Source organism: Branchiostoma lanceolatum, chromosome 9, assembly GCF_035083965.1.
Source record: "Branchiostoma lanceolatum isolate klBraLanc5 chromosome 9, klBraLanc5.hap2, whole genome shotgun sequence".
In the NCBI taxonomy this organism is placed as follows: domain Eukaryota; kingdom Metazoa; phylum Chordata; class Leptocardii; order Amphioxiformes; family Branchiostomatidae; genus Branchiostoma; species Branchiostoma lanceolatum.
In genome coordinates this window covers 8,416,167-8,431,821 of record NC_089730.1, presented here as the reverse complement: position 1 = coordinate 8,431,821, position 15,655 = coordinate 8,416,167, and the positions used below count along the sequence as shown (strand labels likewise).

The following is a 15,655-nucleotide window of genomic DNA, read 5'->3' as shown; positions in this document are numbered from 1 at the left end:
CATCCCAAATTCTCTTTCCCTTTCCAGGCACACCTATCTGAAAGGGGACACTCCTGATTGGGGGGGGCCTTCTTTAAGTGGACCTGATTAAGTGGTATGCAGCATGGTGAACTTTTGACCCAGAAGAGAACCAGTGCCCTGAGGGAAGAGATGGATCTCTCAGGTGCCAAACTCCCTGCTGAGACAGCCTGGGAACCCTCAGGGCTTCTCACCTACTCTCCTGGTGCATCTTGGGATACCAGCGGCTCTGAGTCATCAGATACTACCAGTAACCTTCAGAAAGATCTCCTTGTCTTGAAACTGAAACCACCCCAAAACACTTCTTACTCCTTCCCCTAGAACTGTCAACCGAGCAGGCTTGTGAGCTAAGACTAACAAACATAGAGATGGGCAAGGTTGTCTTGAGGGTCAAATAAACATCCCATCATGGCTACTTGCTGAACTTTTCACCTCCGGAGAGTTACACAACCTCTGGTCTTTAATGGTGATAATGATAGGTCCCACATCAATTCTGAGGCCTTACGACAGCACACATATTGTCTGGGAGTTATCAAGAAATCTCAGGAAGTCTTGATTTTCACCAAGATGGCGCATTCGGTGATAAGGATCAGTTTTAGTTCAAGACACTGAACTTTTCACCCTGTAACTTGACCAGGGTGCTTGGCCCCCCTCCCGCTGGGCTGACATCTCACAGCCAGATGGTTGCCATGCCAGACCTAGTTGGCAGCTCAGAGTCAACCTATAAATAAATCAAAATTTTACGGGCCTTCATTACACTGACATATTTACCGACGTTTTGGGAAGGGTTGTTGCATGTAGCTCTTAAAAATTTATTGAATGTTTATCTGGTGTGTGTTATCAACAAGGTTCAAATAACACCTTACCCGACAAAATATGGGCAAATATTGAATATGCAAAGTATCATCACCTGTTAGTCTTTCTGGTGCAAGATCAAAAGAACTGCAATCAGAGATTAATGTCTCTTCCTCACACCATGAAAGAAACCAGAAAAAAATGCGTTGGTGGCCTTTCATTATGTCTTTCAAGTCCCCCCCAATCTGGTGAAACATTGCGACTGCCAGAGGTGACAAACATGCGAACGATATGACATTTTTCTGACATTTTCCGGAATGGTAGCGGCGTGATACATCACTGACATGGCCCTGCCCCCTGCAGCATATCCGCTGAGAAGTTTGTCAGCAACTTTGTCACCCATTGCCAATAAGGCACAGTCAGAGTGACGGAGTGCTCCCTAGATATTCATCCAAACACACAGGATTGATAGAGTTGCTTCTGATGTAACCTTGGAGTCTGTCGCTTTTCGAAAATATCACCGTAAAAATGTTCGAATCTGTCACTTTGGAGTGCGTGATGTATACAGTCTCCCCTTATAACAGCGGGGTGTGTGGACACATGCCTCCCAGAGTAGGGGAATTCTAAAAATGCCCCTTACAGTTTGGCCCATGTGGTTGTGTAATACTACCTCCACCTTCCTCTGCCCACTGCTCTTGGTTGCCGCTTCAATCCACTCCGAGAATGTGCAGGGAAACTTAAAGGTGAAAACATTCTTCTGTGTTGTGCATTAAATACATCTCCGCTTGCTCACACTCCTCTTGTGCATTGGGATGGGAGCCAAAAGGGAAAACAATCACTTGGCCCTCGTTCTTGACCTTCACAGTAATCTAACAGAGCACAGACCACCTGCAAGCAAAATGGCAACTACCAAACTACAACATCAAAGTCACACTGAGATCCAAGCCCTTCTGTAGTACCTTCGGCTTTCCAAAGAGCTGCGATTACTAAAATATGCTACAGCATATTTCCAGGTGCATGTGCTGAACTGTACTATTTTTAAGTGATGTTGCAGAAATGACTGCTGGCTCTACCTGTAACTACAAACACTTGTCTTAGTATTACAGCCCACTCTAACCATGTTAACAGAACAAGTCAACAACTAAATGTGTTTCTAGTGTCCCAGCAATTTGCTACTTTCCATTGCCAAATTCAAATTGCGGTGAAATTTTCCATTTCTACTCCCTTCCATAGGTGACTGGCTACAAGGTCGACAACCAATTTTACATATAGTACTGTACTTGGTTTACCCTGGTGCGTGGTTGTGTCAGTTACAGTGGAAATGTCAAATCAGCCCACCCAGAATCCTGGATGTCACCTTCCTATAATGGCTCATTTTTCTAGCAAATCCTTTGCCCTCGCTTACTCAAGCTGTCACTGTTACATGACAAGTATCACTGTCACTCCAGAAGATTTATGGAAAAATCTTTAATGTCTGTTAAAGATCATATTTTTGATGTGCCTTGCGGTGTGTTTGTGAAGGTTGTGTAGGTACTCCACTGGCAGATCCCAGTGTTGAGAGGGTGAGAAGGCACACATGCGGATTAGGGCCAGGAGACTGCTGAGATTTTGTACCTGATACAGTCACAAGATCCTGTGCAGTGATGGCCCACCAAGCCCTGTGGGCAGACACCTTGTCAGGCGTCCTGACAGCCAGCAGTACCACATGTCACCTTGCCGGTTGTTCACATCAATATTCTGAAATCCCAGGGTGAGTAGGGCTTCCCCAATGTCAATCAAAACTTGCCTTTCTCTTGTCTCTCCCTGCCTGTCCTTGGTGATTATGTCATCAGCCGCCTGATCATGTTTGGCAGCGGTCCTGACATTGTCACTCAGGCAGGACCCCTGCGATGTTGTTAACCTTCACTGACACATTAGGAAAATGTAATTACCAACCTAGGACGCTCGCACTGCTAGACAGGGCGAAGCACCCTCAGCGTTTAGTTCAATGCCTCATTAAAAATGTACATTTACCCTTCCAGCTTGAATTGAACCCCGGGTAGACTGTCATACGTGATCTGGTTCATAAAAGGACTGATATACCGGTTATGTTTATTAAAAGATTGGAGTTAAGTTGCGACCATGGAATGAAATGAATTTTGTGACTGCTTACCGTCCACATATAGGGCCACGATCTCCCCTTCAGACATACCCCCGGCTCTCGTAAACTTTACATACCCGTAAGATTATGTAATTGGTTATTTTGTGGTCAGTTTATTGGGGCTGCAATCTACGTGCACCACATGGATGGCAGTGGCCTTGACAATGTATGTATATAGCTGCCGTTCTGCATACCATACACAATGTGAAAATACGCAAAAGGCAGGCTATACTACAACTCAAATACTAGGTGTGAAATCTTTTTTCTCAGATCTTAAATATTCGTCTCATCACTGATTTATATAAGGAATTCAAAACTTGAAATAAATATGTAATCCTTTCTCCTTCCATGCTACTAATTCCTTCGACAAAAAGTCCTCTAAATCAACCAAATTGGGCATCAGTAATGATGTGGGTAATGAAGCAGCATGAAAAATTCTGCCCCATTATTTTTGCTGATTCCCAGTGGAGAAATCCTGCCGTACATCTGACACCAGAATCCAATCAGTGCCATCCCAAGAAGAATGTTGGGCCGTAATTTAAAAAAACAAAATCAACCTGAGGTGTTAGAGGGGTCTAGAAAAAATTGATTTGCTATAAAAATTACTCCAGTCTGCCCTTACTTAGAACAGTAACCATACAAGAGCAAGCCTGTTCAACTGAATATAAATGTAACTAAAGTCTCCATTTTGTACTTGTAGGTCTTCTTTCTTATGGTAATTGAAATTTCAATTATCCTTCTCATAATCTGAATCTTTTTCCATTTTCATCCACCGAGAATCCTTTCCAGTTTGTTCCTTTGTCAAAATATTGAGTTGATGTACAACATACTCCAGTGCCAATGAAGGCAAATAGGAACAAATCTTTTCACAAATGAAATTCTTGAAACCTGATGGATTCAATCTTGCCCTATGAAGGATGGTAAAGTTCCCTCATCTTTGCAAACAACCATCTTTCACCTCCCTGGGGCGGCCATTCTGCTCATTACAAAACGCAGAACCTTCATTAGGAATCCTAAGACGAATGTGTTCTGTCCGACTGCTTCTTACTTCAGGGGGTTTCACGGCTTCTGAAGGAACATTTGCTGAGATCAAGAAGGATTATCAACAAAAACCCCTCCTGCCATTCTGAGGGGCAACCACTATTCATTCTGATTATCTAATGTTTCAGTTGCAGTAGAACTAGTGACGGATTCCAAGAAAAGAGTAGAGTGGAGTATTACGACGTTTTAAAGTTTTAGGACTAGAAAAATTTCATGGGACGAAAGTTGTACACATTTATATACTTTTTACTTGTTTGTTTATTTAACATGTAGAAAAGGACATAAAACTGCCTTGAACTGGTTATAAGGAATTCAGTTGAATTCTTCCAACTTCAAATTCTACCTCCTTGCTTCTCAACATTCAAGGCAGTGAGCTAGAGTGTGCCACTTGTCCCTGTAAGGTTCATGGGCTGGCCATACCCCTTTGTAAGACAAACCCCTCCAGCCAAGATAAACAAACCCATTTCCTCCAAGGACAGAGTGTGTTGGGATAAATAATAACCATGTCCAACAATGGGAGCAAAGTCATCAAAACATACACCTTCGACAACATGGTTTAAGACGCCCCATTGTCTACTTCACAGGTCCGCCAGTTCCGCCATGCAGTTTAGCTCCCGTTGAACTGTATTGTCAGGCAAATGCATGTAAACAGAACTGGTCAAACGGGTGCTTTTCCCCTGGCGCAGTCCGATACGAAAATGTCGTGCTTTGTAAGGCAGAACATGTTTTCCGCAGGCCTCAAAAATCCGCCCAGAGACCGGTCCAAATCTGAGATTTTTTGCCGGAAATCTTCCCATCAAGTTTCGTCCACAGACGTTTTTTTGAGGCGCCAGGTTTTGGTGTTTATCTGGGGTGATATCTCGCTGCAGGAAGCAATCCCAGCTCACTTTGTGCCTCAGTTCAGGCCTGAACTCTCGATGACCCTGCCCAGGCTGAAACCCGATACAGCTGGGGGCAAATAGTTTGGGTAGAGTGTTACCATCTTTCAGAAATTGGACGAAAATCGATCCCTTCTGGCAAACAAGTCACATCAGGGTCTGCATCAACATCCTACAGCTGGCGTGTCCCAAATAAAACAAAACCGGCAACTTCTCATCTTCATTATAAAATCCATACCTTCAAAGCCCCTATTACACAAAGGTGGCACAAAAATAGCCCTCTCAATATTTACCATCTCTGCCAGGCGCTTCACATGTCAATCTGAGGGTGACCGTGATAGTAAGGGGACAATTTAACTCCTCCTTTGACAAAAGGTTCAAATTCTGCACAGCCACCAGCGTGGAAAGGTGGATAGCCCATGTGAATCAATTATTTACAGAATCTGCTATTATCTTGGAGATGTAGCAGAAGAAGACAGACAAGAGTGGGAGATAGTGTAGGCAGTAAAAGTGAGGCAATAGGCAAGGAGGCCCACAGTCTGAATACCTTGGGAGTGAAATCTCTCACCTGCTCATCAAAAAACCTTACATTTGAGTAACGAATGTATGTTATATCATAAACCACAGATAAAGAAAACAACAGAATTGAAAGTTTATTTTATGATGCCTTGTCCTCGAGTAGCACAGGAGTTTGAGGAACCCAACAAGCAAGTTGTATGTTTCATCCATACTGATAATAACAAGGAGTAGATGTTTTCTAGTCCAGTACAAACCTCCTGTCCTACCTGCATTCTTTCCTAAGTTGCTACTTCCTTTTCTGGGATGCTACAAAAACAAACAAGGCCAGGACAAGAATGTTGTTTTTGATGAAAGTTGGGGCAGAAGGGCCAAGTGGATTTTCTTCTGTATCCAACGCCAGGTGGAGGTTTAGTCAAAAATCCGAGGGATTTCGTACGGGTAAAATCAGGATTACAAATGGCAGTACATATCTCACACAGATTAATCTAGCAACCTGTTTATAAAAAAAGTATAGCTGGTACTACATTTACTACTGCCACAGGAGAAAAGGTTTGGAGGGAAAAAGCATTACCAGTATTTGTGATTCAAATTGTCAACTTATATAGTATCCTTGACTGATGAAAAGAACCCATTTCTTGGATTATGTAACTGTTCTTTATAAATTACCTAGAAATGGTTTACAAAGAAGTGCAAATAACAGTTTCTCTTCATTATCTCAACAACCATATATTACTTTTAGCATATTAATTCCTTGTTAAGAATATGCTCATTAATTTTTCAGTCACAAAGTCTCCGACGCTATATCAAGTACAGCCAGGTGTCAAAATGTTCAGTAGATACATTTTATCAAATAAGAACGACTGTCAACTTTATCTGATATTAAAATCTTCTTTGACTTCCGACCAGACTTTATGTTGGATGTTTGGAGCAGACATGGTTTATATACAGGAAAGCTGTTATGTTGCACAAGCCCCACCTACACAACTTCCCCTGAGGACACACACAGTTCTAAAAGACAAAGTCAATTTTGTGCAATGCCGGCAAACAGATCCGAAACACTCGGTGGCATAACCCTGTTCACTCTAATAACGGAACACATTAATACTGCACGTTGCCTATGACACCGAAGTTCAACTCAATAACTGAGCACCCCGCAGAGCTGAGATGGCCGACCTGCGCTGTAATTGCACCAGGGATATGATTTTCACTAGATTTCATAAACAGCCAAGGAAACACCCCAAAAATGTACATGAACGAGCTTTCTTTTCATTATTCCATTTTGAAAATTTTCTTCTCGTGTTTTCAACTTACAATGCTGTAGTGCTGGTTTAGTTTTGTATTAAATACATGATGTAGCCAACTCTAATGTTATTTTATTTTAGGAAAAAATGCACTTAGATTTCTATCATACGAAAATCAAATGTGACTGCAAATAAATAACAGAATATTGCATTTTGAAAGGCACTCTCATCCTGAATTCAGTTCATACAGAAAAATCTTTGTTATACAGAAATTCTTATATTTCTGAATAATTTGAAGAAGCGTACTCTTTCAACATTTTTTTGTTTGTCACAAACTCTGGCTGGTAAAAAAAATATCAGGTGAATCAGGTAAAAAGCTCTCTCTCTCTCCCCATGCAGGAATCTAAAAGCGGGAGGGAAAAAGCGATAAGGTACTCCATGCCAGCAGCCACCTGGATCCCTTGGGGCGGGCTGTCGGGCATGATGGATGGATGCCTGAAAAACTCCTGCTCCAAACCCCAGGCTTAATTAGCATGGAGTACCAGCTCGGATAGAATGTGCCTTATCAGCTTCCAACTGCGCCAGGCCGCTGAATCTGACCACCCTCCCAACAAACACCGGGCATAAATATGATGTGCAGGGGGAAAAAATAACAACTTTGAGATGGTCTTTTCTCCAGTAGGTTAAGCAAATTTGGGCACACTCCACAGGATGTTCTTGAAGCATGCCTTCTGCATACATCCTGGTGGGGTGTGGGATATCCAGAGGGCTCTCCTGTTCACAAGTACTGCTGCAAAAAAATTCCGGTATTCTGGGAGAAATTTATGTTTAACATGGCAAGGTTTGACAGCCAGGGACTGAATAGCAAATACATTTTACTAGTGAAATTCTATTTCTCACCAGTTCAGCTATTGAAAGTCTACTTGAATGCTACCATATTCACTGTTTTTCCCAGTCCTGTATTTGTGTGCTTACTAGGTAGAAAGAAAATGCCTAGGGCCAGCTTTGCAGGTACAAACGATTTCAATAGCGCAGTGAAAGGGGCACACATTTTCCTACTAATTCTAAGAAATCAAAAATTCCTGCAAGCAAATTGCACAAGCTTGAACATTTCTGTGGGACGTTTCCAAAGGCATACAAGTGACTTAGTCATTGTGTTTTTCTGACAAAATCTTATAAGCATGACTGACATGCAGAATGCAGGAAATTATACAGTCCATCAAGAAGGATTTTGTTCCATCAAGGTTCCATACATGACTAAAACATCAAGGAGTCACAATGGAAAGGTTCGGATCAATGCAGGAGGCTGCCACCATATTGAATTCAGCATACTGCATCAGAAAAACCATTACATATGATTCCAGTAGACATAAACATTAGCAGTATTAACATTTCCATAAAAAGCCAAGGATGTTCCACAAATTAGAATGATTTTATCCCACTATAACTTACATAGCATCAAATACTGAAATAGAGATCCATGCAAAGGAAATATACGAGTCGTTTCCTTCTTGTTTTGTCTGGAATGGGGTAATAGACACAGCAATAGCAGAGATATTACAGGGATGGGATAGATTATAGCGGTTGTCTGGTCATTAATTGACCAGGAGAGCTCACTAGGGGAATAATAAAGATGTCTGAGGAAATCAATTCTCTCATGTCTAAAGATGTTATGGTATAGCTCATCAAGCATACAGATCACACAACATTTACTATCTGTTTCCTACAAGCATCCTTTCTGTGGCAAGGCACAATTTTTCACAAAAACACAAGCACAAAACCACAGATGTCTTCCCATTCTTTGGAATAAATGCATATGAAATGGTTGAACATGACAAAGGATGTCACACAGGCTTGAGAAAAGCTAATACCTTTCACCACACGCCAATTATCAACACAAAATTCTGCCCTCCACTGCCAAACAGTGGTAGAAAATCAGCTCAAAGCTGGACATCCCCTTGTGGAAGCTTTCACACATGTACGATAAACAGAGGCAAGGGGAATCACACATAGGTGACAATTGCCTTAACCACACCCTCCCCGCTGTGATGCTGTAATTCATATTCCCAGCCACCATTGACAGATTTTTCCCACACTAGTACATGTATTTGGAACACAGGATTGTTATCTGTCTCGCATGTAACTGACATGTGCTGAGAGATTACATCTTCCTTTTTCTACTGAGGATACATTTGTCAAATATTTGTCATATTCTACACTGTAGAGCAATTTGTCTGACTAGTTTTAACTGTTTTCGTGACAAATTTTTCCAGATGTATCAGTCATGGTTCCATGCGTAACAAGCAGAATAATTCAGAACTAGGGTATAAAGAACTTTTTACCATAAAATGAGCTATTTTTCCACAGCAATATACAGGTTTGTTTTGATGTTATGTAGTGATTCTGTATTTGTTATGGTCCCATCTTGTGAAAAATTCAGGAGAGCATTTTCATATCTACAATAATTTTTTTCTTTTTCAATCGTTGTTGTCAGAACAATACTCATAAAATCAGCTTTTTTAAAAGATCTAGGAGTGATTTAAACTGAGTCAATATTTTGATTCAGACTCTCTTTTGGGCACTATCCATTTTCACAAATTCAAATGACAGATCCAGTAGAGCCAATTCCATGTCACCGAGAGGGTTTTCAGGTAATATTGCTAGTGAGTTCAAACAATTTTAGATAAAAGACTATTCAAGTCAAAATAGTTCTAAATTGTTCAAACAATCAAGAATGAAAGTTTGAACATGTTTGAACTTATTTATATATGTTGGAACTATTTGGAAAGTAATTGCACAAATATCTCTTTACTTAGAACAATTTTCAAACATCTATGTGATTGTTTCACTGTTCAAACATGTTGGAACAATTTGCATCATTTTTCAAATGGTGGATTTGGGTTATTGCCCCCATAAAAGTAGGTGCTAATCACACTCTATTGTCTGCCTCTGTATATTTTTAGATTTCACGTCTGGACTTTTGTCTTCAGGTGTCTATGCATGGCACCCAGGCCTAATCCCCTATACTTTGAAGGGATGTGTGAATTACCCTGTTCCCATCCCACTGACCCAGTTATACCATGTTGTTATGATGTTGGAACATGTAGGAACAAATGATCAACCTATTTTCCAACAGTTTCGAAAATAATACAAATAACATGTGCAATGTTAGAAATTTGTCTAACATGTTGGAACACAGCAGAAACTATTTAGAACATCACATGAATGTTGGAAATTGTTCTAAACAGTCACTTATCTCCCTTAGATTGTTACAAAGGTTTCACAAATGTTAGAACAAAAGGCAACAAACACCCTCTCGGTAATGTGGAATCGACTCTAATGTCTCTGACATTTGATCGAGGGATTACAAGAATTCTTTCTAATATTTTACTTCAATTTTCTGAATATTACTATTCACTATTTTATTTCAATGTTCTGAATATTACTATTCCCACAGACACTGAGTACAGTTGTCCAACCATTCCCTGTTCTGATCTCTGTCTAATTATGCATGAAAAACAAACTGTCCTGGATTACACCAAGCTGAAATAAATCTACCCTGGCAACTGAAATGGAGTCTAAATGAACTGGTCTCCACCATTCATACCCATTACCCATCACACTCTGACACCTCTAATGTCTTCTGCAGGGCTTATTTGGCCATTCATTCCCAAATTTTGATTCCCTCACTATGAAACCCCATTGACAGGCAGCGCACACAAAGATATTGAGGTAAAGCATGTCTAGATCAGTATAATCTGACTGGTATTCACATGACCATTTTGTAGTTTCACAGATAGTAACTCAGCTTTGGACAACCGAAGTCAGGACAGCTAAGCTTAGTTCATGTATGGCATAATTACAGTATGGGTGTGTGGCATTTTTTGGGTAGTCTTTCAGTAATTGGTAAAAGGGTTCACCAAGAGTGCAGCAGTCCCCTTAAGCAATGCATCCAATATCCCCAAATTGAATGGACTCATCCTTTTGAGTGGGCCGCTATTATCTGGATAGGAAGAAGGCACCCCCTTGTCAATCATATGCACGGATTCTATCCCACGAACAGGGAGGCCACATCAAGACTACCAGGTGATGAAATTGTGCCGACCCCTGTCAACATCTCAAGCTGCACCCCAGCTGAAAGATCCAGCGCTTTGGTATGCTGGATACTCCGCCAAAACCACACCACCTAGCCGTGATCGCAGACAAGCCTGACCGGTTATTAGAGTGGTATTTTTTACCACTGTAGCTGCATGACATGTAGACATGGTACTCCTAGATCCTACAAAGATCACGTCCAGGAATTTAGCTGCCTTTCTCTTTTTGGTATTCCGCATACAGTACTTACGAACATCACGTTTTAGAATCTAGCCGGCCTTCTCTTGTTTTGGGAATACCACAACAGTGCTGTTGTTTTAAGTACAAACAAATCAGCAATCCAGCTAAAGACGTAATTACTTTCACTCAGCAAAAAACGAAAAACAAAAAGGACAAAGTGTTAAAACCAACTCACAAGCCGTAGCACATGCTAGGGCCTGACCCAAACACCAACCATGTTCTAATGATCAGTCAAAGACCAACACAAATTTGTTCATAGAAACAAATACGGCAATGGCATAACTAGGATTAAACATGACCGTCAATACTTTACAGTTGACCAACTGACTTTGCCATTGGCATGTTGAATACCATGGACAGGAAGGTATGACCCTGTCAATCAGAACGGTGGTTAGTCTTTCTTTCAGTGGCCAGGAATGACAGTTTGGTCCCAGGGACTGCCAAACAATGTCAGAGTCTACATATGAACCGCACAGTTGTCACCTTCCCTCAAAATCTGTACAAGGCCGGTTCAGAGATTAACAAAACCCATGTCAAGTACAGCCCGGCTTTATACCACACTGAAAATCTCAAACGCAACCACACCATTGTCATAGGAAGTGTTCGAGCACTAATAGGCAGTATAACATGACATCTTTGTGTACTAAATGCTGAAAATCAATGCAATGATCACAAAATTAGAAATAATGACATCTCAGTTTAAATTCTAACTATACATAAATGCATCTGACAGGAGATAAGTGTGTCACAATCATGAACAGTCTTTATTGCTAAATGAATGGAAAATGTCCCGGCCAATAATGATTCTTATGAATGGAAAAGTGATTTTCAACCAGGTAGAAATGGCAGCATAAACAAATAACATTTCACAATGATTGATAACAAATAACAAAACCAAACAGAAACACTGTGAGTTGGAAAAATAGAACAAAGTCTTCTAATAGAAAATACTGTTCCTTAACTTTGAACAATCAGAAAACAAAAATGATCAGTAAAGTCACATTACTTTCCCTTTCAATCATTGTAAGAATCTAGTACAGTACATACATGTAGGTAAGTAACAGAAGGGCTAGGTGGCATTTTCTTAGGCTTAGTGTTTAGTCTGTTTTAAATACTCACAAAAGACAAAGAAAAGTACATCGTTGAACTTCAAAGACTCATAAAAAATTCACAGAACATGAAAATAATCGGAAAGCTGAAAGGTTCATAAGGTGAGCATTTCGGTGCTTGACCAGTACTTTACGATAGGCTCGTGCGGCCTTCACCCATATACTCAAGTGATAATATTTCATTTTATGGGCCATATTTGTCTGGTCAAAATAGATCTTAATTGCCAAGCACGGGTTTTAAAACACATCTCGATTATCCCATAGTAAATCAGGTTAGGCAATGACTGGATTAGAGTGAAGGACGGACGCGCTTGCTGTTGAAACTGATCGTGGTTTGCAGTCATAGAAAACTGGACACGAAGATTTTTTTGACACGATCATTAGGCCAGAGGGCGGAAAATTGGTGGCAGTCGGCCGTCAGTTGCGAAAATTTATGTCGATTGCTGGTGTCAGCGGACATTTTTTCAGCGGTAATTATTCATCATGCTTCACATTTTCTAGCGTCTGCCGACAAAATAGATAGATGGCCCCGACGAGCGCACCGTGCATTGGCCGGCCGGGAATTGGAGGGAAAGTTTGGAACCTACGCCTGGGTCTGAGTCCGGCGATCGCGCTGGGCAAGGACAGGACAGGACGGGAGTCCCGGGTTCGAATCCCACCAACAACAACAAAGCGTGTAGCACTCAAATACTTCGCTAAATGTATAAACAATATATAAACAAGGGAATAGATGAAGAAAACTTACCGGTCTTCTCTTTGATTTCGCAGAGAACGCTGAAGAGTGCAGGCTTCATTCTGTGACAATTCAGCGTGTGCTTCCTGAAGGAGAGAAAGAAAGAAAAACCAAGACGACTAAGATAATCGGGATCGGAGAACTTGCCAAAACACAACAAATCAAGAAATCACAATAAGATGAGAGTAAGAACAACTACAAGAAAGAGATAGTCTGCTACAAGAAATTTGTGAGGAAAACTTTGACATTTTTTACTCGGGCAACCTTGCTTGCGCCTCGTCCAAACTCTGGTCGGTGATAGTCATGATTTGCTGCAGGATGTCGCCGATGTCCTGCTTCCTCCCCTCCCCCTCGGGTTGTTGTTGCCCGTCCGGTGGGGGCCGGTTGTCCATCCCTTGCATGTGAGGCGGCATCCCCCCGGGGTGTTGGCCCAGAGTCGTGCCGGTCTGAGGCATCGCGCTAGCCACGGAAGCTACCGGGTGCTGGTACCTCTGATCCTCCATGTTGGATAGAGCTCCGCGCTTCGAAAAAAATTCACGAAATTCCTCGCTACCCGCCACGATCCTGGTCGGTTTGTCCTCGGGTTTCAAACGACGTTGGTCCGCGAGGACTTACTACGGGACTCGGCGCCGTTCAGCCGTGCAGTAAAACCCCGATGCACCGCCACAAATGGAGTGTTTTTATTCGGAGTTTGACGGACAGCTCGCCGGGGACGGAGGCAGGGTTGATCGTCGCACGGTCCAGCCCGAGCTGCCACTCAACCTCGCACGGGTCACAGAGCTGCACGCTAGCCACGCCCAGCACGATGATTGACACTTCTTATATGTGGGCCGATATTTCACGTTTGTAAGAGTTTACAACGTTTTCTTCATAAAAGAAGACGAAAAATCATCACAGTTTAGATAGCAAAGGTAGTAGGAATGTAGTTTACGGTACCTTCAGCGCAAAAAAGGCTTTAAAAGATGAGATTTTGATGTCTGATATGCAAATCACCACGGCGCTCGATAGCGTAGGGTCAAAATTCTGACCGCTGATTGGCTCAATTTCAGACAGCTGACAAGTTTACTCAATGACGTCATTTGATATTACGACGTCCAGCTTGGAAGCGGTAAAACAGAGACCCTCTAAGAAGATAGCGCCGTGCTTGATTAATGGCCTTCAACAAATAGAAAATCTTACCATTCAAATTCCAGGCAGTGCATATCATTTTTGAGGAGTAAGTTGAACTTCAGTTCGCTGCATAACGATAGGCAATTTTCAGATTATCTATTTAGCATTAATGTAAGAAGAGACAGACATAGAATCACAAAACACGTCAATAGCACAATGAACGATATTCATGATTTTTTCATCATCATATCGATATTTATAGAATTAGATCATCTAATCGATAATCTTATGGGTTAATGACCCATGATGAAATTGCAAAATTAGCAGAAGCAATGGGATTAATTTGTAGTGTATTTCAGGATAACCACGTGAATATTTTTTTCTTTCTTTCTATTGTCATTTTATGATGATTTACAACCAAGTTTGCAAGCACGAACATTTCGTTTTTTAGATTTCTAAGCGAAACTGATTTTTTTTATCTAAGTCGGTGCAGCGAATCTTCTGATTAATCGTCTGATTATTTGCCAAGGACGTTATGTTGAATCAAGGACGGAGGTTAATTTTGAAACTCACTCTACGTTTTGCCGTTAGGAGATCTCGATAAGCTTTTTAATTGTTTAAATTGTCTCAAAATTACTTTATAACCATGTATGGCATTACTATATTTCGTCAAAATTCCTATTTCAATACCAAACATCGATCCACGCTCTGCAGTCTACAGGAACTGCGTGGGCCTATCTAATGATCACGCAGAAAAAAGCGTGACCATTGGGGTCTTGTGGTCACCTAGGGGGCGTCGCTGTATGGGTGAGAAAAAGGACAGGCCCGACCGTCTGTCAGGTTGAGTGAAATACAGGGTGTGGGATTTGCCCGCCCAGAACTGTCATCTGGACACGCGCGGCCAAATTCAAAATTCTGCCTTTCCGAATGCACGTGCCAGTAGCCAAAGAACATCTGAAAAATTCTTAAAGAAAGCCACTGGGTTATATGAGGCCTTCTTTTTTCGCTACAACCGTCCGCATGTGTAAGGGGCCCGGCTAGGGTATTTTGGGCTAATTTTAGAGTAAAACTGCTGCACACTGACCATAAGAGGTACTATGACCAAAGAAACCTCCTTGGTATGACAGATGTAATGTGAAGTGACATTATGTAGGACGGAAGCGCCCCGTGTCATTATTCCAATGACTAAGATTCTTTTAGTATTTTTATCTAGTCACGTCCCGGCCCGTATGGGCATTCTTTTTCGCCTTGGGAGTTGTTCAGGGAATCGGTTAGGCTGTTTCCGAGCCCATGTGACGCTAATAGTAATACATAGTTACATGCTAACCTTTACGACAATTTATAGGGTCAATATATCTCCAGTCATTTTAAAAGGATGGGTGTTACTAAAAGAGGATCATTGAATGAATAAAGGGACAAAAGGAGTTGATAAATCGCCGCATTTCCTTCTCATTCAGTCCTCACCCCTTTACACCATTCGTTGGATAACTATTATTGCAATATTCAACATTTCCGCTAGAGGACATTGCAGTGTGTAACTGTTGACTGCATGATTCAGGGATGCATCAGTGATTCGTGCGTTTTTCATTAGATTCGCACGTTTCGCATAGTGATTCGTGCGTTTTTCATGAAACGAATTTCATACATTCGTGCTAAGGCACCCCTGTGGTTAGTGACATTTTGAGCCTTGTGGTTTGCCTTATCAGTTTTAGCCTGGATATCAGACCCCCAATCTC

At 41.5% G+C, this 15,655-nt stretch overlaps 1 protein-coding gene across 6 annotated transcripts in view; it reads right to left on the bottom strand.

The window, feature by feature from the left end:
- Positions 1–13,725, bottom strand: part of LOC136442578 (pre-B-cell leukemia transcription factor 1-like) — a 58,566-nt gene extending 44,841 nt beyond the window's left edge. For 2 of the 6 annotated variants that reach the window (XM_066439506.1, XM_066439508.1), the window contains exons 1-2: positions 13,065–13,723; positions 12,822–12,895 (exon numbers count right to left, since the gene is read on the bottom strand). In XM_066439506.1, the coding sequence (XP_066295603.1) occupies positions 12,822–12,895; positions 13,065–13,312 (322 nt within the window). In that variant the 5' untranslated portion in view covers positions 13,313–13,723. Of the gene's footprint in view, positions 1–12,821; positions 12,896–13,064 lie in introns of all 6 variants that reach the window. The other 4 variants (XM_066439512.1, XM_066439509.1, XM_066439507.1 and 1 more) reach the window with 4 other exon arrangements.
- Positions 13,726–15,655: the final 1,930 nt, after the last annotated feature.